This window comes from Schistocerca americana, chromosome 9, assembly GCF_021461395.2.
Source record: "Schistocerca americana isolate TAMUIC-IGC-003095 chromosome 9, iqSchAmer2.1, whole genome shotgun sequence".
Classification (NCBI taxonomy): Eukaryota; Metazoa; Arthropoda; class Insecta; order Orthoptera; family Acrididae; genus Schistocerca; species Schistocerca americana.
The window spans coordinates 120,650,303-120,677,165 of record NC_060127.1 but is presented as its reverse complement, the minus strand read 5'-3'; the positions used below and the strand labels follow the sequence as shown (position 1 = coordinate 120,677,165).

Sequence of the window (26,863 nt, the reverse complement as noted above, 5' to 3'; positions counted from 1 at the left end):
GAACAATGTTGATACCAAGTACGGACTTAGTTACTGCAGCTGCATTAACATCCCCGCCTTAGGAGCAATAGAGGGGACCTAACTAAACCGTGATTGGCAAGCGTCTGTAAGAGACCTGCGGGATTGGCTGAGTGCCCCCACGTGACTCTTTAAAACGCCTAGATTCCGCATTTTGGCGGAGTTCTCAGTCAGACGATCTGGGCGCCGAATCCGCGTCCGACGACTCCAGCCTCGGTCCAGCTCCGCGTAAGTCTGCTCTCTCACTTGGAGTGCCTCATTGAACAGTGTCACATTCGTATGTTTTGTTTTGCAACTAAGTTGTTGCCTTAAGACGGTGCTAGTGTTTGCTACTGTGGTTAGCATCCACTCCTGGGACTTCTGCACTGGCTTCTGTTGTAACAGTGTTATTCATGCTTTTTCTAACCCTAGAACTAGCCTCCAGTGTATTAGTTAGTCCTGTCTGGAATAAAAAACGATTTGAAAACCATGTTTGTCCAAGAGTCTCCACAACGAGTTCCCTACCAAGTCTCACCACCTGCATTTCTAGTAAACGCCTGTACCAGTGTTAGCCCAGATAGAAGAAAACAAATGCCTTCACTATGAATTGTCCTACTGCCTTTTGCTCTGTACCGCTCGGGACCGCAGACTGACCAGTAACCCCTTTTCTCCCACCTATGTCAGGACATGACAGTATGTGACGATGTTTGGCAAAAAATTGTCACTATAAGCCTCGTATTGCACAACCCATTCCAAGCGAGCGCACACCTTTAAGTACCTCAACAGGTGGACGAGTGTGTCAGCACTAACAACACAGACGTTCAATCCAGCAGCGAGCTGATTGTGATCCGTACATTACCTCGAAGGAGAGTGTTCACACGTTCCAAAGTTGCACGAGTTACAGCTGAGTGCGTCCGGCCTGCACGTGAGATATTGGACAGTTTTTCACGATCTTTTTGTGGCGATGACAGACGCCTCACGCGACGACTCAGCGTGCTTTTTGTTCACTGCCAGGTCTCTGTAGGTATTCTGCCCTGCTTTTGTGCCAGGAGAAAAACAATAACAATTCTCTGTTCGGAACGCACCTCCATTAAAGACGGCAATTTAAAGGTTATGTACATTCCGCCAACTATTGGAACGTCATGAAACTACAAGAACTGAAGTGGGGAATATTCCACGATGTTCCACAACAAATTCCGCATTTTTACTGAAACTGACTGACAAAAAAATGTGTTGCATTAGTTATTGAATGCTCCTCATAATTGCATTGTCTTTGCATTCCATCAGGTTACAGATGCAGGCAGGATGGGAGTCAATGAGTAGTGTTTCAACGATCACTGCTTGCTGAATGTCTAGCAACGTAAACTTGCACGTTACTGTGATGTTAGATCGAAATGATATTCATAAATTGTGTCGTGATTTGGAAGGAACAATGATTATAAAAATGAGCTAACACCCTCATTAGCACTCGGAATCTATAAGTAGAAGGCACACAAGTGTTCGGTTTTTTTTATCACTTTCTTGATGAATCGTTAGTTACTGTTCAGTGCTTAAATTATAACTATAGGAAGCCCATTTTCAGTTGTGGTAGATTATGTGAGTGTGAGTCTCTCTCTCTCTCTCTCTCTCTGTGTGTGTGTCTGTGTGTGTGTGTGTGTTTGGTGTGTGTCTGTGTGAGAGAGGGACTACTTGTATTAAACGTACATGTCATATAGTGTTTCCAGATTGTTTGTGGCATTGGATTTACACCTACTACTACTCGTTTTTATGCCACACATACGTTACAATAGCTTCAGTACAAATCTGACGCCCGATGAAATGCGATGCGATGTTTCTCCACCTTGTGCTTGGTAACGTGCCTGGATCTTTCCTGTCCACTAGGTGGTCGAGACGGTGATGCTCAAGCCAAATGCACTCTTTGCCGTCAAGAGGTTATGCAGTGTGCGAGAAGGGTGCCTGTGATGATGCATTGCAATTTTCAACAGATACCAAGCTTATTCAATCGGATTCATGTCAACCAATTCAGTTCCATAGGGAATGCCATCTGGTTGATTCCTGCCTTCTGAAGAAAAGTGTACACAAGGTGGGCATCATGTGCTACTACATAATCGCCATGGAAGATGAAACTCCATCGCCCAATGTCCAGTAAACCTGAGCAGTAGTTTCGAGGCTCCCTTCTCGATACTGCACAGGTCTGGAATTACCCTCAAAAACGATGTGTTGTATCTAATACCTGTACATGATGCTTTGATACCTGGCAACCCACGCTCTTCTACACTGACCATCAGAACGCAGAAATATCCTGCACTCTTGGATGAATACAACCTGATTCCACAGACAGGTTCCATTCCAAGTGTTACCTTTCCCATCATCTTTGTTTTACACTGTGTTGGGGACTTGTACCATTATTTGTAATGGACACCTAGAGGCCGAATTCATCATGTGCAGATGGTTGTGTACTTATCAATCTCCCCAGGTTTGCTGTCATATTCTGTAATCAATATGACTCTATATTTCTGCGATCAATGTGTCTGCCATGTTCAAGAGAACGATGCATCTGTTGAGTGTCACTGAAAACTGATGCTAGGGGTGCAAATCGTCATCCTGTATTGGTTTCCATACTGTACACGTTGCATGCATCTCCCACAAGAGTTGCTGCTCCCTGAGACTGGGATGGTGGCACTGCCCTTACTACAACACTGGGATCAACTGCACATCGCTCTCAAAGACTGTCTTCAAGTATTGGGCCATCTGCACCAAACAGCATTATGTTTTATTGCGAGATAGGACAGGGCTACATTTCCTGCCAAGAAGAAAACCTTTCTGTCTGTTAATTAGGTTACCAGTCAACCTAATTCCACTTACCTCTTTATAAATGCTACTCTTAAATCTGGAAGTACTGGCAACTGTTGGAGTCTGGTCAAATTTCACTACAAGTCCCTCGTTTAAACAACTTTGCGTTACCACCTATTCTTCAAGCTGTTGCAGTCTTGTATGACTGCATGTTCCATGCACATGTCCTGAATCGTGCAAATCGGATGGCTAATGTGTGTCCTCCCACACAGATACGAAATAATTTTGTACATGCAAGCCCTCCTAAGTCCAAAATTATCTTTGACAAATTCGAGTAGTATCGTAAACTTGGAAGGTGACCGAAACACACTCTTAATGTTGACGCTCCTTCATGTCCTTCCAATCTTAAATGAAATGCCTCAGCATAAGGAATAAAGGCCACAGATCTATGCTCCTAGGTATTGTCAAAATTCTATAGCCTGACGAATCCACTTGCCAGGGCATCTATTTTCCTTAAACATCGATGTCAAATGTGCAAGCGCCTGGGTTCAACTGTCCTTGTCAAAAGTCCAGAGTCCTGTGGAAGCTATTTTATTGGTACACTGGATGAGAACTATTAGCTTGTAGATACCTATCAGTGAACACTATATTCCAGAGGCCCATCATGTTTCCTGCATATACTCATCAGTGAAAACTTACGTCCCAGAGTACCACATAAATTTTGTGTGCCTCCTCTCGCTTTCGACCTCTATAGTAAATTTAATACTGGTATGAAGACAGTTGAAACGGTTCAAAAGTCGCTCAAGAGCTTTACATTCAAGAGACCAGGCAAAAAATGTATTCTGATCATATCTCCAGAAGCACGTTTTTTGCAAATCTGAAGCGTTCAGTACCCTATCCTCGAAGTCGTCCAGGAATAAATTGGCAACTGCAGGTGGGAAAAGAGTACCAGAAGCCACTTCATCGTTACGTTAAAAAATGTTGCCATTAAATGAAAAACACGTGGATGACAACACCGCTTTACAATCTACCCATCCAGTTTTTCAATAATCAAACTTCAAATCTCTTCCAGACTGACTCGTGTGCATACAAATACCAAGTCGAAACTTAGAAGTATAGCCAGCTCCAGAATAAAATGCACCTAATTGCAGATATGTTGTTCATGCTTGCCAATGTATGGGTTAAGAAGCACTGTTAAATAAGTGGCCAGGTTGTAAGTGGGTCCTTCCAACCTGGCATCCCTTACTGTCTAAGAGTGACAGTTTGCACCCAGTCTAGTCTCGAAACGACTCATCAGGGCAGGTTCACAGACTGATCAATGTACTCAGGCCATTTCACAATGGAAGACACGGCGGTGTCTCCTAAACTGCACTGAGAAACAGGTTTACTATTGCCTGCACTGCATATTTGCCTTTACTTTCAAATTTATGTTGTCAAAAAAGTATTGAGTGAGATGGCTCTGAAGCCGAAACCAGAAACTGTAAAACTGTGCAAGTCGTAAGTGTGGTGGTCGTGCGGTTCTAGGCGCTGCAGTCCGGAACCGCGAGACTGCTATGGTCGCAGGTTCGAATCCTGCCTCTGGCATGGATGTGTGTGATGTCCTTAGGTTAGTTAGGTTTAAGTAGTTCTAAGTTCTAGGGGACTGATGACCTAAGATGTTGAGTCCCATAGTGCTCAGAACCATTTGAACCGTATGAACCAAGTCGTGAGTGCAGCGCAAAACGTTTTTTTGAGGACTTTAAATTTTCCCTGTTGGCTAGTGTGAAAGAGTTTAAAAAAACAAAGTTAAGGCAGAACATCGAGCAGCCAAGGTCATGTCCCTGCTTACATAGGGCTTGGCTACACCTCCTGACAGCTGTCTGTTGTTGCAGGATAAGGCCCGGGGCGTGCTGTTCCCATTTGTTGGCACAGTGGTCGAGCCAGCTGACGCACACGGTGGGGCCTTCTTCCCCAGAGACCCAGCGCAGCTGCTGCGCTCTGGAGACTTCCACCCTGTGCCCCTTATCACGGGAGTTGGCACTCACGAAGGCTCACTCTTCGCTGCAGGTCAGTACTGTGGGCTGCTAAGGAGCATACATGTGACATGAATGCGGCAGTGTATAGGACGTGCCTTGTGGTGTATTCTGAAGCCCTATCATGTATTAATACTGGTAATATATACACAACTAATGAAATGCATTTTTTTGATAGTACACATTTAGTTTTAGTCATTTAAAACAGCACCAATGCAAATGTTTTTTACATTTCTTTCTGTCTTTAAGTTGAGATATAATGTCTGCATGCACGTTTCACTGGTACTTTCCTCTTTATCACTGGCGTTGCGCATAAAAAATACAAAAGAAAATGGGGACCATAAACGGCTGATAATTGCACACAAGGCTAGCAGGTCTATTCTGTTCAGACAGTGGCATCCAGTTGCACAGTAAAACGGACGATCAGCTGCCGCAGCTTGGAGGGCAACGATTGGTTTGTGATTTCCCAATTAATCAGTTGTGGGCACTCTTGTGAGCTTTCTACTGCACATGGAATGGTGGCTATTCTCCGCAACCTCTCATGAATGAGGTGGACGACACAAATTTCTTCACTCAGAAATGAAGCTTTCCTTCTGTTGCAAATCAGTTCTCTTAATGAGAGCAGTATAAATTCGACAGCGGTTGAGAGGACCGCCTGTAGCTATTAGATAATGCAGGGAAGATTTAAGGGGACCACACCCTGCCCATCTAACCCATGTTAATTTTGGCAAGTATTTGACCCATTTCTGAAAAAAACTATTTGGTGCAGGACCTTAATATTTTTACATGTTAAATGATGTTAATAGAGTCAACTGTACTAAAATCTACTTTATCCATTTTATAGTTTTCAAGAAATGCTTTTTTAAATTTATTAACAAAAAATATTAACTTTTTTTCTGCAGAAAATATTTTCTGTTAACTTCCTAATTGGGGAATATTAATGAATAAAGTACCAGAGGTGATTTTTATGTTATGTAGAGTCTCTGAAAATTTCATTCATTTATCTATGATAGCTTCTGATATAATGGGACATATGTACTGAAAATTTAAGTTTGTGGTAAATTGACTTTAAAGAAAAAACTTTTGAAATTTGTTACTTACAGCTAATTAAAACTGTCCTGCTGTATATGATGGCCCTTCTTTGGCCTCTAGCAGGTCTTCCAGCTTCTTTTTCACCTTCCTGGATGTCTGCATAGCTTTCTTGGCCAAATTAGATGCAGACCTGTCTGCATCGGCTATCCTCATTTTATCGCAATGTTGCAGCCCAGTGATCATATCTTCACCAGGATTAATTCCCAGCTTTTTCAGTAGGCCTACCCAACACTTTCCAATATTACCACGAATATAATAACAGCATCATGAACTAGTTTCATTGTATGCATGACTACAAATACAGTTTTAGGAAGGCGGTTCCAAATTCTGCTCTTGAAACACTCATTTGGGTTCTGTGTCTGCCCATGCAGACATTTCCTTAGAAAGTCAGGATGAGCCAAGTACCAGAAAATAGGTTTAATTGCTGTAATAACAGCAGCAGGAAGAGAATGCTGCACCACGAATTTTCTCCTGATGGACACAATCCATGACATGGCTTATCATCAGTAGAGGACTTATGGAAGAATATGGCCCAAACGTCTCTCTTCATTGCCTCCAGATTTGCTTTATTACCTGCAAATTTTCTATAGAAACCACTCGCGATCACACTTGAACAAAACTAACTACGTGTTTGAAAGCGTGTTGTTTACAAACAGCAGAAACAAAAGAATACCGACCGTTGCATTCCAAGGATAGCCAACGCACTCGGGAGTAAAAAAATTCCTAATGTGCGATGTTGGGGATATAATGATCTAAAATATATGCAGAAAAATGGGTTACAGAAAAGTGAGCGTGGCACATAAACACATGTGGTAGGAAAATGCTCTTTAAATGATCGAAAAATTTTTTTACCAAAATCCTTTTCATAGTACTTAAATAAAACCTTAATCTATCGAAATATGATGAAAACCGAAAATCGATTTTTTAACTCTGTTTAATGGCTATTAATGTGATACAACGAAACCTGACACTGGATATGCAATGAATCCCTTACTATTGTCTGTAAATCACAGTAAACCACTTGACAACACGGTGCCTAATGCCTTAGAAATAACTCATTGGTTGTGAAGTAAAAGAAATCATAGTGGGAGACATATAACCTGATGGACAAATTAACTACTAGAGTCAGATTACTGAAATACACAATTTAAAAAGTCCAATTGTAAGTGCAGACCACAACGAGCACTTACTGGCTCCAGCTGCTCACCCAAAAATATTGAATAATTTCCTATTAAAATCGCTAATCCAATTGGTCTAATATAGTGTTTAACAAATAATTTACTATACCTGTAAATTACTCTTGTCAAATTTCTGAAGTACACAAAATAAACAATTAAATAGTAAATGCAGATCACAACAAACTGATACTGGTTCCAACTGCTCACCTAAAAAAGTTAATAATTTTGTAATAAAATTGCTTGTCCAAATGGACAAATATAGTGATTTAACAAATTAGTTAATTAGTTATTACAACTGTAAAGTGTGGAGACACGTATGTGCTTTTCTTGATGGTCAGTCTTCTGACAGGTTGGATGCAGCCCACCACAACTTCCCCTCTTGTGTCAACCTCTTCATCTCAGTCACACTTGCACCCAACGTCCTTGATTATGTAATGCATATATTCCCAACTCTGTTCTCCCCTACAGTTTTGGCCTTTAGTATAATGGACGCTATTCCCTGACGTCGTATGACTTACAGGGTCTGTGAAGGCAAGTTTGGGATAATTACATCGTACACACATGAATTTAAGCAGTCATTCTCCCACAAGCGAATGGAAAAGGAAGAAAATAGGTTCTTGGCACTAATGGCGAAGTTTCCTTTCTCATGTTCTTCATTGCATTGCAGGACATATATCTGGATGTAACTGTAGATATCACAACAGCAGTATTGATCTGATTCAACGTTCTCTCCATTCCACAGAGCAACCCAAATGGTCCATCAACCTGTCCAGCTATGCTGAGAATCACCATCTGCTCATCCCAACGAACCTACGCTGCCCTGACTCAGACAAGGACGCGTTGGCTGAGCAGATACGCCGCTTCTACTTTGGGGACCGTGATATTGGACCTGATACGAAATTCGAACTGTGCACAGTGAGTTTTCCTCTGTTACCAACACACACACACACACACACACACACACACACACACACACACACACGTGTGTGTAGTGCAGATGTACCAGTTTTGGCTTAGTGCTCTCCTTATGTAAATAAGCAGGCCACTTGGCCCCACCCGCATAATGACTTTTAGGTAAACAAACCATACACTTCCCCAAGGTACTTACATGAACAAATTAGCCACCAATGCTTTTAGCGCTATGTTTGCGTGTGGACCTTAAATAAACAAATTGGCCACCAAATCCTTTTAACCTAACCTAGTTTATGACCTGTAACTATCCTCTTACTTAGCATAATTTGTGATCCAAAATGGACGCTCCCCGCCCCCCCCCCCCCCCCCCCCCCCCACTCCGGTAGTGTGCTCCTGTTGATTGGATCTTAGGGTATGGTAGTCATAAGCTGGGCTTAGCATTCATGCTATGTACATCAGGCGAACTATACAATGAAATGTCTCTAGCTGCAGCAGCAAATTTAGGTGATGTTTGCAATTTTGTTTCCACAGTTTGCAACAGAGTAGCCCCAAAACTTGCCAACTTATGATGCTATTTACAGTTTTGAGGGAATTCATTGCAATTTTGTCGATTTTCTCATACTACTCCAAAGACATGCATGTATATGGGAGACTAAATGTTTAGCAATTACCAATACAGTGCATTATTTAAAGAAATACAGTGATATCCCAATACTTAAATATTTAACCAGCAACAAATTTAAGTAATATTTGCAGTTTTCGGGAATTCATTACAATTTTGTCGAATGTCTCCTAGTATTCTACAAACAGCTACTTTTCAAGAATACACACATAATTACAGGACTGTAATTGTTTTACAACTATCCCCACAGTGTTTTTTTTCGAAACAAACGCACTGATATCCCAATAGTTTAACGCTTAACAGTTAGCACAGAGCAATAAATACACTCTTGCTACTTTTTCACTGAAAGAACCTTATCCCTATGTTAAAAAACAGTGACTGCCTAAGAGGAGTCTTACATTATAAGGTCACAGTAAATAATGGGAGGAACGTTTCTGCATGCTTGCTCCATTACACTGTCAAAAAGTTGCAACACTAAATTCAAAGCAAGCAAAGTGAGGGAAGGCCTCTCTAACTCTCCAGACTGCATTGTGTTGGGGAGCTGCAGCTGATGGCTTCCATGCCTACAATTCAATCACTAGGGGTCTGTAAATCGGGCGTTTAGCTCAATTACACTTGTTAGAACCCACCGCGTTCGCTCATGACTTGCCCGAGTACACATGCTCAAAGGTGATAGGCCGTGATCGAATGAGGCACTATCGGGAGGGCAGAGGCCACCCTGTTCGATGCACTCGGCATGCCGCCGTTGCGGCCCTTTTAGTATCAGCCCCGTGTGTCTGCAGGCTGTCGTCGCTTCTGATATAATCCCACAAGCTTATGGAACTACATCCACATCAACTTAGTTATGCTGCACACGTGTATCCAGGGTTGTACTGCCTTACTGCGACATTTTTGTGATCCATAAGAAAAAGTAGCTTGTTCTATACAGTAACGAAAGTTTGGAAAAAGTGGCACTTCACAAGAAAACTATGTAACTACAAACTTTTGTCAGTCTTGTAATGAAAAATCGTGTTGCTATTTTCTATAAAACCACCTGGTTTATTTCTTCAAATGTACGTATGTGAACTTGACCAACTAAACAACTAGAAAGTTACCAGGAGCAAAATTGATTCTAAATCTCTCTTAGCATAATTACAGTGAATCGACACATTCTGGATCAAGTCTCCTTCATCCAAGCGAGATAAGACTCCTTGCCGCACCGTAATTTCTTTCACTAGTCACATTTCGGGTTGTAGCATAAAATACAGGGTGATTCAAAAAGAATACCACAACTTTAGGAATTTAAAACTCTGCAACGACAAAAGGCAGAGCTAAGCACAATCTGTCGGCGAATTAAGGGAGCTATAAAGTTTCATTTAGTTGTACATTTGTTCGCCATTTCAGCCAATAAAGTTTTTGGTCCCTTTTTCTTCGAAGGTGCTACTGTAACTGGACTACAGTATCTGGAGATGTTAGAGAATTGGCTGTTCTCTCAGCTCGAACAAGAAGCACAACAATTCATATTTCAGCAGGATGGAGCGCCAGCACATTGGCACTTATCTGTCCGTAACTACCTGAACGTCAACTACCCGAGGCGATGGATCGGCCGCCAGGCAGCCCGTGACAGAGCAGTTCATCACTGGCCTCCAAGAAGCCCTGATCTTACCCCCTGCGATTTTTTCTTATGGGGGTATGTTAAGGATATGGTGTTTCGGCCACCTCTCCCAGCCACCATTGATGATTTGAAACGAGAAATAACAGCAGCTATCCAAACTGTTACGCCTGATATGCTACAGAGAGTGTGGAACGAGTTGGAGTATCGGGTTGATATTGCTCGAGTGTCTGGAAGGGGGCCATATTGAACATCTCTGAACTTGTTTTTGAGTGAAAAAAAGACTTTTTAAATACTCTTTGTAATGATGTATAACAGAACGTTATATTATGTTTCTTTCATTAAATACACATTTTTAAAGTTGTGGTATTCTTTTTGAATCACCCTATATTCTTCTCGCTAAATTAGATCGGTTGTGAAAGAGACTACTGTTATACTTCCACTGCGCAAGCGGATCATCGAGGTCACAGCTATTGCTGAAACTTCCTGGCAGATTAAAACTGTGTGCCCGACCGAGACTCAAACTCGGGACCTTTGCCTTTCGTGGGCAAGCGCTCTACAGGAGTGCTAGTTCTGCAAGGTTCGCAGGAGAGCTTCTGTAAAGTTTGGAAGGTAGGAGACGAGGTACTGGCAGAAGTAAAGCTGTGAGTACCGGTCGTGAGTCGTGCTTCGGTAGCTCAGTAGGTAGAGCGCTTGCCCGCGAAAGGCAAAGGTCCCGAGTTCGAGTCTCGGTCGGGCACACAGTTTTAATCTGCCAGGAAGTTTCATATCAGCGCACACTCCGCTGCAGAGTGAAAATCTCATTCTGGAAACAGCTATTGCTGTATCTGCTTTAGCTGCATATCGGTACGCATGTCAGGAAACGCAGAAACAGAGGGAGCCATCAGGTTGGTGAGCCCCCTGCAGAAGAGTAACTCAACCAACTGGTGTGTAGAATGAAACGTGACAGACTGCAGACAATACAACAGGCCACACCAAGGACAAACAGCTTATTGGCAATGAGGAACTATGCAAAGCGGTCACCACATCGATAATAATAAGATCAGGAGCAGTGGAGGGACAAATACAAGACAACCAAAGAGAATGACCAGGTAACACGCAAGGCAGTTATCCAACAGTTCAAGTACAGCGAGGATCGATCCGCAGGTATGAATCACGAACACTGAACTGTCTGCTTTGAGCCGTGCAGCTGCCTAAATACCAGCCACATTGAACTGTATTGGCCAGCGCACTCACATAGCGAGACAGTGGCGAGCTGGGTGTGCAAGGACAGTGCCGCCACAGTGCCCTTTTGTGGCTGTTGAGGTCCTTCTCCTGTGGCGGACATTCAACCTCTGCGGCGCCCTATACTAGTTCCCTCCATCCTTAAGCAGCCACATGCAGGCAAAAGTGCCCCAGAAAGAACTGTGGGAGGCAGAAAGAAGGTATGGATGACGACCTGGACCCGCCGACCGTCAGATGGCAAAACAGATTTTGATCAGTGCTGTCTATCGTGACATTGCTAGAGGTGAGAGTGCGTTTCTCCCATTCCCACGGAAGCTGAAGGCAGTGCTGAAGTGCACATTGGCAGTGATTGGCAGTCCTCAATCGATGCCAGAGGAGGTTGTGGTAGCGGCATTCAAGCCCATTCCATTTTCGACAGACATAACCGAACATGTGTGGACCGCTAGTACTGTTGCCGGCATCCAAACCATACGGCTCCCATAGGAGCAGACCTACACAGACACACCAGATGTGTTACGCCAGGATGGCCAATAGTATAAAGCGGGAAGGGGAGGCATCAGAAGATGAAACACAGTCTGTGGTTGCCATCTATGGAGCAGCTCAGTGTGGCTATGACCATCAATTGTCAAGGTGTGATAGATGCTCAGAAACAGAGTGGGGGCAGAGACAGTGGCAGAGGAATCGGCAGCTTCCTTCATTTGTTGCTTGAAGAGTGAAAAAGACCTTAGGGTTGCTACTTGGTGTTTGGCACACATTGTGCAACCATGGACCATTTGTTTAACGTCACTATTGATACCTGGCCGATACACATGTCAAAGTGCCATAGACTTCATGCAGCACATGCCACCAATGTCCCCAGTGGAGCAAGCTCAGGATTTACTGCTGGAATTTTGTGGGTATCACTACCTGATCCATGTCAGTCAGGGAAGAACGTCATCGACGACCAAGAGCCTACCAGAAAGTAGCTTCCAGGTTTTGAACTCAGAAACCAGTTGATGCCAGCTAAGGGTCATGTATCGGAAGACATGCCACAGAGCAGGGTCACAGCATGCGGTGCAGCAAAACATACGGCCTTAATGGTGAAACCATCCAGTGTATAATGCTGTGCAGTATCAATGTGGAGGCAGAGGACCTCCTGTCTGTCGAAATCAGGAGTGGGTCCATTGGGTAGACATGTTAAGATACTGGCATTATAATGTTGCCCCATGGGCTTAAAGTGAGTGGTATAATTGTAAGCAATCAGTATAAGTGCCTAGTGCTGTAAGTTCTGAGCCGTTCATTATGGAAGATTTGAACAAATGCTTGAATAAAGAATCCGAGGACTTGTGATATGTAATAAGAAGGAACTCTGCCTCAAGAAGGTAGGCTTGCATTTTTTAAATGACGAACACTATTGCCAGTGCCTCCTTTTCGATGTGTAAGTAGTTGCGTTGAGCAGGAGTCATGTCCTGGACGCATACACAATTGGCTGTCCAGAGCGATCCTCATTTCCATGAGCCAGAACAGCCTCGATGCGATAGGCAGACGAGTCAGCCATGACAACCAATAGACATCTGAGAGAAAAAAGCATGAGACAAAGATCGGATTTCAACATTGGTTTTTAATTGATTAAAAGCCCAGTCACGGGCATGGGTCCAGACATAGGACACTACTGTCTTACGCTAATGATTGAGGGGTTGCAAAACGTGGACTGCGTGGTGAGGGAAATTGGAGAAAGAGTTGACTTTGTCAAAAAACACAGTATTTTGGTTAGCTTCTCTGGATGGGAAAGAGACTGATGACACTGCAGTCAATAGGTCTGATTCTGTCTTTCGTGAGCCAATGCCCCAATTACTCTACTTCTGGTTGAAAAGATCGACAGTTCTCCCAACACCCATGCAGACCTGAGTGCTGCAGGATAGTAAAGAGGATTAGAAGATGTTGCCAATGCTCCGGATGTGGGGGGGGGGGGGGGGGGAGGGGGGTCCGTAACAATGGGATCATCCAGATGGTTCACATAAACTAGAATGCGCTGCATCAGTTGTTTCAGATAGTATTGGAAAACTGCTAGAGATGAGGCCAATTGGGAATCGGTTCTACATATGTAATCTAAAAGGCATGTTGAAGACAACAACATTCTGACATTCCTCATCTAAAAGCAGCTGGAAGTAAACATTAGCAAGGTCGATCTTTCTGTATTATTACCCACTAGCAAGTTTGTTAAGGAGGTCTTCTGCCCACGATATAAGATAAGTGTCAACCAGTGACTGAGTGTTGATGGTAGTCTTGAATTTTCCGAATAACCGAAGAGAACAATTGGGCTTCTTGTGTACGACGAGGGGTGGCCCATGTGGTAGGATTTACAGGTTCTATAACTCCAGCAGCCTGGAGAAAATCCAGCTCCTGCTTCACTGCACTGGTGCTATGGTCGCAGGTTCGAATCCTGACTTGGGCATGGATGTTTGTGATGTTACGTTAGTTAGGTTTAAGTAGTTCTAAATCTAGGGGACTGATGACCTCAGATGTTACGTCCCATAGTGCTCAGAGCCATTTGAATCATTTTTGCTTCACTGCTGTATGGAAGGCCACTTGAATTGGCCTGCTACGGTAAAAACAAGGCATGACGTCCGACTTAAGGGTAATGTGTGCCTAAAAACCCATGGCACACCCGAAATTCGGCTTAAATAATTATAGAAACATCGTCCACTTCCTGGAAATGCACTGCAGTGAATGCAACTTGGACTCCATCACTGACAGATATTCCAAACGGTGTATAGGTGATGATGCCAAAATTTGAAGAAACCAATGGGGGGAGGGGGATGTCGACAACGAATAGCGTAATGAGCCGTGTAACATAGTTGTAGGCTTCTGTGACCAAGAACTGCCCACGAGCGAGGAGAGAGCTATCAGCGTACGCCACCAAAGGCCGTGAAGGAGGAGACAACTCAGTCGAACCCAGTCGCTCATATGTTGCCAGATCGATCAGAGAAACTGTGGACCTGGTGTCAGCCTGAAAACGCACGTCCTCGTCATAAACGCAACTTCCTTATGAAAAGGCCGTCCAGTGGAACTACAGACTGCAGGGCATGTACAGTGTCCTGATGTTCTCGTAGGACAGATGAGAGCGGCTCATATGAATGCAACACACAGTTGAAGGTGCTCTTCTTTGCCACAAAGCGGGCAGAACCCCCCGTGATCTGAACAGACCGTCTGGCACTGAGTGGAAAAGCACTGTGGGCGCGAAAGGACCAGCTGGCGCGATTTGCGACGTGACCAGAGGCTCAAATGCCACAGAGACGTCACACAAGGAGGAATTACGACGGTGCTGCGTGGGAGCTGTCCTGCGCCTGTGGCGCGAGAGTCGAGTGTGCGGAGGTGTCTGGACTGCCACGATTTGTGGCCTCTTAGCTGCCTGTGTGAGTTCGAAAAAGCGTGAGATCCAACGAGGATTTATTTAGTTTCAGCGTTGCAGTACGGACCTTCGGATCTGGTACAGCCTGGACCACCATACAAAAATCAAGGAGTCTGCATAAAAATCCTTCCAGCTGTGACTGACGCAGGTGAAATTGCATTTTCAGCTGAGACCTTGCAAGTTAGTGACCCAACATTGGTATGACTGTTCCGGTTCTTTATGGTGATGATGGAACTCATCTTGAGGGAACCTCTTGGCATCACTGGGAATAGTAATTAGTCAACAGAACGCAAATCTCCTGAATCGAGAGTGTGACACGGTCTGGCAGAGGGGCCAACTTTCGGAGCAAACAATGTGTCATCTGCGAATTGAAAGGCCGAGACAGACGTTGCAAGTATGTATACCAGTCGACTTTAGCGTCACTGAATGGTGGGACCAATGGAGGATGAATGGAAGCGTCAGTAGCAGGCGGTGCTGATGGCCGTTGGAACTGGGCCTCGTGTGCTCTGAGCTTGTCCGCCTTAATCTGAAGCGATTTTTCTAAGAAATCTAACATGGTCTGCTGCTGTATTAACTGCTGCTGCTCCAGCAAGCGAGCCAATTGAACGTCCATGCTACTGAATAACAGCCTTTCTCCTCGTCGCCAATGCTGATAGCCGGATATTGGTGCGCACGTTGGTAAATGCAGAAATAGAGAGAGCCGTCAGGTGGGAGAGCCGAACAGTACGGAGAACGAGACGAAACTGACAGACTACAGACAAGACAAAAGACCAGGACAAGGACAGACAGGCTTACGACAACAAGGCGCTACGCAAAGCGGTCGGCACAACGACGGCAACAAGATCAACAGCAGCGGAGAGACAGATCGAAGACGCAACCAGAGACAATAGCCGAGTAGGTAGTTATCCAACAGTGCATGCAAAGCGAAGATCATTACGTAGGTATCAAGCGCGAACACTGCACTGTGTGGCTGTGGTTTTTTTTGTTGTTATTTCGTCCCCGTCGGCCCATATGGGCGAAGGACACAATTCTCCATTCTTCAGCCAGGAAAATTAAATAAATTGCAATGATAAATACAAACAAAATTTGGGACTGTTTTCTATTTTAAATTAAAAATCATAGAGAGACAACTGGAAACAGGGGAAATATATACATTTTAAAAATACGTGGCAAAGAGGTAAAAGTCTTTTGACAAAAACTCTGAACTACTGCTCTTTCTCTTAAAATCTAAAGGACCTACACTAGAGTGAGATGTATTGGTGGAGGAGAGAGTATATCCCAGGGGGTGTGGGTCGGAAGATAGGAGTCTGTAGGCAAGAAAAGTATGGAGATGAGAGGTAAGAGCTGAGGTAGGTAGTGGATACGGCAGTGGTTGCAAGGAGACAGGTCCTGGCTGTGTGCTGTGAAGCAGCCTAAATTACAGCTACGTAGAATTGTATCCTATAGTGTCGACAAACTATATTCCAATCACGCCATTGTGTCCCCTCTGATCACGAGCACTGGTTTGCTGCTGTGCCTTCCTAAAACATCCCTCTGTCCCCATACATACACAACCCGCATATCCTATCCAAACGTAATTGAACGACCTTGCCGGCCGCTGTAGTCGAGCGGTTCTAGGCGCTTTAGTCTTGAACCACGGGACTGCTACAGTCGCACGTTCGAATCCTGCCTCGGGCATGGATGTGTGTGATGTCCTTGGGTTAGTTAGATTTAAGTAGTTCTACGTCTAGGGGACTGATGACCTCAGATGTTAAGTCCAATAGTGCTTCGAACCATTTGAATTTTTTGAATCAACGATCTCCCTCTCCCAGACAATGAGATCCGCCCTGATATTTACCCCTCCTACCAAGTTTAGCCCTACGCCATCTCACCACTCCACATGAGGGATCCACATACCTTTCCCTCGCCATCCGTCTGCATCCCATTCCTCTTGCAACCACACACTTCTCCTCACCCTCTATCTTTCCCACAGACCGTGTTTCCCTCTCTCCACCTCATTTCCTTCCTTCCATCTCCATAGTTTTTCCTATGTAACAGACATCTATCCTTCTACCCATTCACCTTAACCCCAGGGAACATATTCTCTCCTTCAGCAACACCTCTCACCCTCATGCAGGTCCCCTTCTAAGTGAAACTGCAGTGCTTGAATGTCTGTATCACAAGAATTTCACCTTCCTGTGATATGTTTTTAAAACGTATATATTTTCATTTTTAACTGTCAGTCTTGGATTTTTAATTTAAATATTAATTAATTAAAAAATTAAGTTTCAAATTTTATTTTTATTTCTCATTGTCAATCTTTTTTTTTTTTTTTTTTTTTTTTTTTTTTTTTTTTTTTTTTTTTTTTTTTTTTTAATTCGCTTGACTGAAGAGCGAAGAATTGCACTGTTGACAGACAACCCCCAGCCCACATGGGGGTGTTGTTGTTGTAGTCTTCAGTCCAGAGACTGGTTGGATGCAGCTCTCCATCTCTCCATGCTAGTCTATCCTGTGCAGGTTCGAATCCTGCCTCGGGCATGGATGTGTGTGATGTCCTTGGGTTATTAGGTTTAAGTAGTTCTAAGCTTCCAGGAGCTAAGTTCTAGGGGACGGATGACCTCAGAAGTTAAGTCCCATAGTGCTCAGAGCCAATACCTCACCATTAGTTATGTGATCTACCCATCTAATCTTCAGCATTCCTGTAGCACCACATTTCGAAAGCTTCTATTCTCCATGTTTCACTTCCATACATGACTACACTCCATACAAATACTTTCAGAAACGACTTCCTGACACTTAAATCAATACTCGATGTTAACATATTTCTCTTCTTCAGAAACGCTTTCCTTGCCATTGCCAGTCGACATTTTATATCCTCTCTACTTCGACCATCATCAGTTATTTTTCTCCCCAAATAGCAAAACTCCTTCACTACTTTAAGTGTCTCATTTCCTAATCTAATTCCTTCAGCATCACCCGACTTAATTCGACTACATTCCATTATCCTCGTTTTGCTTTTGTTGGTGTTCATCTTATACCCTCCTTTAAAGACACTGTCCATTCCGTTCAACTGCTCTTCCAAGTCCTTTGCTGTCTCTGACAGAATTACAATGTCACCGGCGAGCCTCAAAGATTTTATTTCTTCTCAATGGATTTCAATACCTACTTCGAACTTTTCTTTTGTTTCCTTTACTGCTTGCTCAATATACAGATTGAATAGCAGTGGGGAGAGGCTACAACCCTGTTTCACTCCCTTCCCAATCACTGCTTCCCTTTCATGTGCCTCAACTCTTATAACTGCCATGTGGTTTCTGTAGGAATTGTAAATAGCCTTTCGCTCCCTGTATTTTATCCCTTCCACCTTCAGAATTTGAAAGAGAGTATTCCAGTCAACATTGTCAAAAGCTTTCTCTAAGTCTACAAAAGCTAGAAACGTAGGTTTGCATTTCCTTAATCTTTCTTCTAAGATAAGTCATATGAGGCTAGGGGGATGAAATAACAACAATGAAACTAGAATAGGAACGGTATTAGCCGGCTAACTTGCGTCGCGAAACGGCGGCGGGTTTGCCGTGCAAGCGTAGAGCGGCCGCTGTGCCCTCTGTCGGGTATCGAGATCCATCTCCTAAGACGGGCATTCATCCTCTGCAGCGCCCGATACCAGAGCTATCCATTCAGGTTAAATATATGTCACCCTCATCGGTAGACTGAGTATGATATGGCCCACAGTCTAGTCACTTGAAAAGCAGGAGATTTTAGTTGGCTGCCGAGTACAGCTTACATTCTCTTAATGGCTTTAAATAAATATTTACTGATACCAACAAAACAGAGTAATATTCTACTGACAGGTTATAGTTTTGCTCTAGCTTATCAGGAACCGATACTTCGTAACATACGCTGATGAGCCAAAATTCTATCACCACCTGCCTGATAGTCTGTTTGTCCGTCTTTGGAACAAATACATCATTCATTCTGCGGTTCAGGGATCCGACAGAACACTTGCCACGGTGCGTGTAGCCTACATCCATATCAGTCGGTAACTACAATGTGATCACACAGGGCCTGAGGGTAGCGTCTTTGATAAGTAATCAAAACGTCCTTGATACTGGGTTCGAAACTCACCATCGGTTAAATTTCGACTGATAATCAGTATTGGTGGCCGAAGACTTCAGGCATAAGAAGTCACCCTCATTCTGCCAACGGCCTTGTCAAAGACAGAGGAGGAGCGGACAGAGGTTCAGGGCAGTCTATTGCTCTTGGATGCGGAAGAATCAGCAATGAGGATGCGGAAGGCAATGTAAATCACGGCATAAGTGTATACACAGGACATGTGGCCTGTAATTGAAAAACTGTAATGATGATCTCTCCACTGGCAAAAGATACTGGAACAGTCCCCCATTCGGATCTCCGCAAGTGGACAGCCAAGGGGGAGGTGACCATGAGAAAAAGATTCAATAATCGACTAAAGGATAACGTTGTACGAATCGAGGAGTGGAATGTTAAAAGTGGTAGGGATGCTAGAAAAGCTCAATCTAGATAGTCAGTGAAGTGAAATGGAAAGAAGACAAGATTTACTGGTCAGATGAGTATAGGATAATATCAACACCAGCAGAAAATGGCATGACAGGAGTAGCATTCGTTACCAATTGAAAGGTAGGATGGAGAATTGTCTCGGTGATAACTGATTTATTGAATGTCGAAGGAATCATGTTGATAGGAAAATTGTTCCAATAATTACATGAACTCCATGGAATCCTGTTGCAACAAATAATGTTGATTCATAGACCGCATCGGCGATAGCAAAAGTTTCTTCTCAGAATGCTTGAAGTATACTGAAGTATAGTCCTAATATGTTTCTGTTCAACAGTTCAGTGATAGGGCTGTTCTTATCAGACAGCAAACCAACACAATGATAATTCAGTTTTACATGCCGACGTTGCAAGCTGCAGACGAAGAGATAGAGAAACTATATGAGGATATTGAAAGGTAATACACCAAGGGAAATAAAATCTAATAGTCAAGAGGGACTGGAATGCGGTTGTAGGGGAAGGAATAGAAGAAAACGTTACAGGAGATTATGGGATTGGTACTACGAATGAGAATGGAAAAGACTAATTGAGTTCTGTAATAAATTTTAGCAAGTAACAGCGAATACTCTGTTCAAGAATCACAAGAGGAGAAGGTATACTTGGAAAAGGCCGGATGGTACGGGAAGATATCAGTTAGATTACATCATGGTCAGACAGAGATTCCGAAATCAGGTACTGGATTATAAGGAGTACGAAGGAGCAGATATAGACTCAGATCACAATGTAGTAGTGATGAAGAGTAGGCTGGAGTTTAAGAGACTAGTCAGAAAGAATCAATATGGAAGGAAGAGTGATGCAGAAGTACTAAGGAATGACGAGACACACTAAAAGTTGTCTAAGGCTATAGGTACAGCAATAAGGAATAGCTCGATAGGCAGTACAGTTCCAAGGAAATGGAAATCTCCAAAAAGTCAATCACAGAAGCTGGAAAGAAAAACATAGGTACAAAGATGGTACTGCAAAGGACCATGGGCAACAGAAGAAATACTTCATTTAATCGATGAAAGAAGGAAGTACAAAATTTCAGAGAAATTCACGAATACAGAAATACAAGTCGCTGAGAAAACAGATACATAGGAAGAGCAGAGAAGGTAAGTCGAAATGGCTGCATAAGAAATGTGAAGAAATCGAAAAAGAAATTATTGTCGGAATTGTTGTAACCTGCTGTGAGAAAGTGCGGCAGGACCAAACGGAGAGCGGCCCATGCACAAACAAACGAACGGAAAGGACGGACACGAAACAACGACGGACGATGGAGAAAGACCTTACGACAACAACACGCAAGAACGAACGGAGTGACAGAGACAACAAAACGAAACCAAGACGTCCACTATTAACGAGATCAAAGTGCGATAAACAACACACTGCCTGTTGTCGAGGCGATGTGTCGCGACTCATGCAACGATTAGACTTGCTGGATGAGCTTTTTTTTTTTCTTTGTTGTGGTGTCATTCGCCTGCCCCATATGGGCAGGGGAGGGCTGTCAGCCGCTCTTCAGCCGAGTGACATTACAACTACAACAAGAATAAAACGTTACATATATAAGGCGATAAAAAAGGGGAACATAAAACAGAGTAAGGGGAGAAAATGGAGGCAAAAATATACTGACATGGAGACGTTCACGGGGGACAATTAAAAAAGTCACCAGAAAGTTAAAAAACACAGTTGGCGATTCTTAAAACACAAAGAAGACACTGAATGTACATGCACAGGTTAAAAGTCGCCCAGAGTATTAAAAACACTCCAGACCAACATACTTAAAACCCACTTGGAGCACACACGATGAAGAATAAAACCGTCCGGTGGGACCTACCGAGGGAGAGGTCAGCGTGGATGGAAAAGGAGGGGAGAGCAAGGGGCAGCAGGGGAGGCGGTGGGATGAAGAAAGTAGGGGCGTCAGCGGGTACATTAAGAGGCAGGAGACACGTGGGGCAGGAGATGAAAGAGGGAAGACAAGGCAGGAGGGAGTGCAGAGACACTGAGAGAGAGCACAAGAGAGGGAGGGAGAGTTGGCTGAGCGAGAGGCAGGCGCTTAAGTACTCTATCGGGAGCGCAGCTACTGGCCGCTGGATCCACGTGTTCCACTGTAGCGCCCTCACACTACATGCGGGCCAGGACGCGCGCGCCGCCACAGCTTATGGCGCAATGATGCAGAGGCCTCTAGGGGTCTTCGACGTCCATGACGTCTGACGGGATTCAAATTCCGCGGCGTGCGATACCAGAGGAAGGACTGACTCAGCTTATAGGAACCTCAAAATAACCTTCGGTGAAATTAAAAGCAAGGGTGGTAATATTAATACAATGGGAATTCCATTGTTCAATGCATATGACAGGGCGGATAAAGCATATTGAAGGCCTGTATGATGGGGTAGAAGGAGAAACAGGAGTCGATTTAGAAGGGAGATAGGGGTTCCAATATTAGAATCAGAGTTTAAGAGAGCTTTGGAGTACTTGATATCAAATAAGGCAGAAGGGAACAAATAACATTCCATTAGAATTTCTAAAATCATTGGATGAAATGGAAACAAAACGACTATTCACGTTGGTGTATGGAATCTGTGAGTCTTTCGACATGCCATCTGACTTTCAGGAAAGTATCAACCACACAATTCCGAAGGCTTCAAGAGTTGACAAGTGTGAGAATTATCGTTCAATCAGCGAACAGCTCATGCAGCAAAGATATTTAAAGGAATAATATATAGAAGAATGGAAAAGAAAATTGAGGATGTGTTAGATGACGATGAGTTTGGCTTTAGGAAATGTAGAGGGATCAGAGAGGCAGTTCTGACGTTGCAGTTGACAACGTTCATAGGATTAGTGAAGTTACAGCCTGCAGGGGCACTGAACAGCGAGCAGGGGGAGGAAGGGGGCAAGCCTCCGTGGCGTTGGCGGCCGCATCAGCGACTTCGTTTCCCCGATTCCCTGTGTGCCACGGAACCCATCAGAAAACGATTTCCTTGTTTTGCCTTTGCTAGAGGAAAAGAGCGTCCTGCGCTTCTTGCGCCATTCGATCTTCTGGATACATCTGCCCAATAGCGAGAAAGGCGCTTTGAGAATCAGGGCAGATGAGGAATTTCTTGTCATGACGCCGTCTCCATTGCCCTCAGGATAGCAGACAGTTTCGCGTAATAAACTGAAAACTACTCTGGGAGCCCTATCCTGAGGACACTATCGGGGAACACGACAGAACAACCGAGAAAATCTCCCTGATTAGGACCATGCGTGTAGACAGTAACAAACTCTGGGTGGCTATGTAAAACACCATTAAATTTAATTTTAAAAGTATAGTATGGGGTACAATCCTTCCTGTAAGCAGTTTAAAAGTAATCTGGGCCTTGGTAGTAGCTTTACTTCACCCCTGTCCTAGGACCCTAACGCACATCAACTGCAATACTCAAGGGTCTCTCTTGCACAGATCCCAAATGACTGTGTTGCTTGCGGCCCACAATCGAACAGCCGCTCCAGTGACGGCTGTACAACGTAGCTGGATGTTGGAGATGTAGGAACGGACAGTGTCCTATATGCTTGGCGTACCATGAGAAGAACACGTCAAATAGACAGCAGAGGCTCATAAGCTGTCAACAGAGCTCGTGCGATAGGCCACTGTTGACAGCCTAATACCCATGTTAAAAAATGACGAAATTCCTCCAGCTATATTAAGGTGTTGGTTTTATTGGCAAATAGTTTCGATGTTGTTACATCATGTTCAGCCCTAAACTAGTTGCCAATAAAACCAACACCTTAATACAGCTGGAGGAATTTCGTCCGTTTCAATTATGGATATACGAAGATTAATACCCATGTGGTTAACTGTGTCCAGAATTTTGAGGGATAGTTTGCTGACTCATAAATCTGGCATCTGTATTCAAACCAGGATCACACAAAGGCCTTATAAAGTTGGAGCACACATGCCCTGTAGGCTCCCCAAGACCTATGACTGACACATGTAAGAATGTTTGATGTCTTCAGACCTTTCGGTCAGGTGTGGCAGCCATGTTAACTTCTCATCAAAAGTAAGGGCCAGACACTTCACCTTTTCCTTAAAGGTGAGAATTGTGTCCTCCAGTTTTAAAAGGTGTAAATTAAACAGCACAAACTGTTTTCTCCAATAAGAATTTAAAACCTGTTGTGTAACACCATTACTCCAACCTCCTGATCGACAGCTCCAATTCTCGAGTGACCATTAAGAGGCTGACTGATGCATAGAAGATGGAGAAGTCGTCCAAAAACAAGGAACATGGTACAGGACGTCGCACTGTGTATGTAACAGTGTTTATTGAAGTGGAGAATGTCGTGACACTTAAAACGGAACCTTGAGGGACACTATTCTCCTGCTTAAAACGGTCAGACAGTATATTCCCAACCTTGTATCTAAAATCTCTGCCCGAGAGAAAAGACTGTATGAAGGCGGGTAGACTTCCACGGAATCCCCAGTGATAGAGCTGCGACAGGTTATCAAGAGTGGAGTGATACCTCCTGAACACTCACTGGGAGAAACTGAGTAGGGAGCTGGTTTTGATAACCCATACTAGGTGCCAGCTGACCATATGTTCCAGTGATTGGCTTTTCAGGCTAATACTACGATATCTACTGGAGTCTGACTGCCCCTTCCCTGGTTTTAAAATTGGGATTAAATTAGATCCTTCCCACGAGTTGGGAAAGTCTCCCATTATCCAAATTCTATTAAAGAAGGAGGACCTCTTTCGACTGTGGATCCAACTGTTTAAACTTGCTGTATATTATCAGGCGTTTCCAGGCATCCCATCACAAGCTACTGGCAATGCAGAATCAAACACACACAAAGAGAAAGACTGATTGTATTCCTCCACGTTGGCGGAAGAAAAATCAAAATCAGCCTTCTCCTGTGTTTCCTGATATCGGCAGAAAGTAGGATCCTGGCTAGACTCGGCCGTAAGGGACTTACATGATTCAGTCATTGTCCGACCTGTGTCTCTTGGCGATGTTAGGAGTGACTCCTGTGTTCACACAGCTCCTATTAGCGGTCGTGAGTTGCGCCTTGAGAGCCTCCTGGTGACTTCCCATGCTTTGCTGGCAGTCGTGAGTTGCCCACTGAAATCCTCCTGATGGTTTTCCGTAGTTTCCTTGCGTATGTGGACCTACTGATGGAGTTCAGGTACTCTTGCCAAGATCTCTGCTTACTCTCCCGAATGACTCTCCCCGCCTTTGCTCCCGCCATTTGAGGGGTTGCAAGATTCTCATCTGTAGGGCATCGATTGAATCTGTGCATAGCCGCACTCTGTCCCTGATTGCAGAACCACACTCATCATTCTACCAAGGGACAGGTCGCCTCCTAGGTGTTACCATTGACTTTGGGATGGATGCATCAGTGGCATGGTGAATCACGGCTGAAATGTGATCCGCCCAGTTCTGGATGACGGCACACATCTAACTGCCTGTAAAGCATCCAGTTAGTCTTTTTAAATAACCATCTCAGTGGGTTCAAATGGCTCTGAGCACTATGGGACTCAACTGCTGTGGTCATCAGTTCCCTAGAACTTAGAACTACTTAAATCTAACTAACCTAAGGACATCACACACATCCATGCCCGAGGCAGGATTCGAATCTGCGACCATAGCAGCAGCGCGGCTCCGGACTGGAGCGCCTAGAACCGCACGGCCACCACGGCCGGCTCAGTGGGTTACTTTAAGATCTGCTCCATTTGTAAGATGGATCCAGACAGGATAGTGGTCGCTACCATTAAGGTCATCATCCACTCTCCACTGAGCAGTGTCTGTAAGGGTGGGCAACCAAAAGGAGAGACCTATGGCTGTAGACGAACCAATAGCGGTGCTAAAATGTGTGCTTTGACACATGTTCATCAGCGTGATATCTGTAGTGCATCTGACCCTTGCAGCAGGTGATGTTAGAACCCCACAGTGCGCTGTGTGCAGTGAAGTCCACTAAAAGGAGAAAGGAGTGAGGTAGTTCATCAAGAAGATTAGTGAGGACCCCACTGTCAAGTGGCTCATATGGCGGTAGGTACAAAAACCACACCATGACAGTAATGTGAGCCACTATCCGAACAACAACCACTTGCAGTTTTGTGATTAAGGGAACGGGTGAGGAGTGAGAAGTGTCCTGCAATCACACCTTTCGCCCTGTCACCAGTAAGGTCGTCTTCTCTGTAGAGGTGATAGCCTCCAAGTACAGGCATGTCAGTGTCTTTAAAATCAATCTCTTGAAGACAAAGGCAAAAGGGTCTATCCTGTACAAGGAGTCTCAGTTCGTCCAGATGAATCCTGCATCCATTCATATTCCACTGGAGTATAGGAGCCATTTCGTGAGCGTAGTCTCGATTTGTACCTCTCTTTGCTCTTTGCGCTTGTAGAGCGAGTTGGGGTGGATGGGATGCCTGGTTCCAGTGATGAGACATCAAAATCAGCAGTGTCTTCATCATCAGTCAGATGTGCGAAAATGACGATGGTGCCTGGGACAGCTTTCGACCTGGATGCTGAGATCTATCCTCTGCTCCCTTTCCCTGCAAGGATGAGAGGGAAAGGCGGTGTAAGAAGCACTTTTCTTTGAAGAAAACGGGCGGTTAGAGGCACTTTGCTATTGGGATGTTTTCGTGATGCTCACTGCGAAAGCATTGCTGGTCTCTTCTGTCGTGGCTGCCTGGATCGCTATGATTTTATTAACTTTGATTTGGTATGAACAGGTGCTGGTGGAGAATAGTGGTACGCTGGATGTCGTCTATGTCGAAGCATAGACCTCAGGAACAGGTTTCTGCACCATGGAAGCATAGGAAGTGGCAAAGACATGCGTTTTCGTCGCCTTATATTCGTTTTTGGCTTCTGTGTAGGGGATCTGGTAGGTCACTTTTATTTCCCTAATTTTGCAAAAACAGAGCAAGCTTAGCTCCAGACTCGGTGGCTCCCAGAGCAGTTAATACAGGCTGTTGGACAATCAGACCCAGCTTCATGGGCTGCCTTGCCACACTCTCCACAGGTCGCTTCATCTCCACAACTCAGCATTTCAAGCACCACATAAGGTTAGGTACATAGAGTGTAACCTTAATGTCAAAGGAAAGCTGCCATGATGTGTTCAGGTAGCGTCAGAGAATTGAAGGTCACAATTATTTTAAAAAATAATCCCGATTTTCTTGGGTACCCCCTTGTGTAAGGCGCAGTCACATGAAAATAAGACTGATGGAAAGAAGTAAGTGATTTATTATTTTAAAAGTAATCTCCATAACTGTTAAGACATTTACCTCACTGTGATACAAGATGGTCAATGTGTTCATGGATAAATATTTTCGTTTCCTATGAAACCCTGATTGTGCCAAGGAATGCACTTTTTATTCAAATAAAATCGACAGAAACGAATTTTTTCTTTTTTCATGGCTCCAGAAACATGGAAATCACATGGGGAGAGATTACGACTGTATGAAGGATGTGTAAGGAGTTACCAGCAAATCTACACTGCATATATTTTGCCGGGAAGCCCTTACACATCTTCCATATA

The 26,863-nt window shown here is 44.1% G+C and overlaps 1 protein-coding gene across 1 annotated transcript in view; it reads left to right on the top strand.

The window, feature by feature from the left end:
- Positions 1-26,863, top strand: part of LOC124551157 (esterase FE4-like) — a 106,361-nt gene that overhangs the window by 65,409 nt on the left and 14,089 nt on the right. The window contains exons 6-7 of the mRNA XM_047126125.1: positions 4,662-4,836; positions 7,815-7,987. Coding sequence (XP_046982081.1) covers positions 4,662-4,836; positions 7,815-7,987 — 348 coding nt within the window. The remainder of the gene's footprint in view (positions 1-4,661; positions 4,837-7,814; positions 7,988-26,863) is intronic.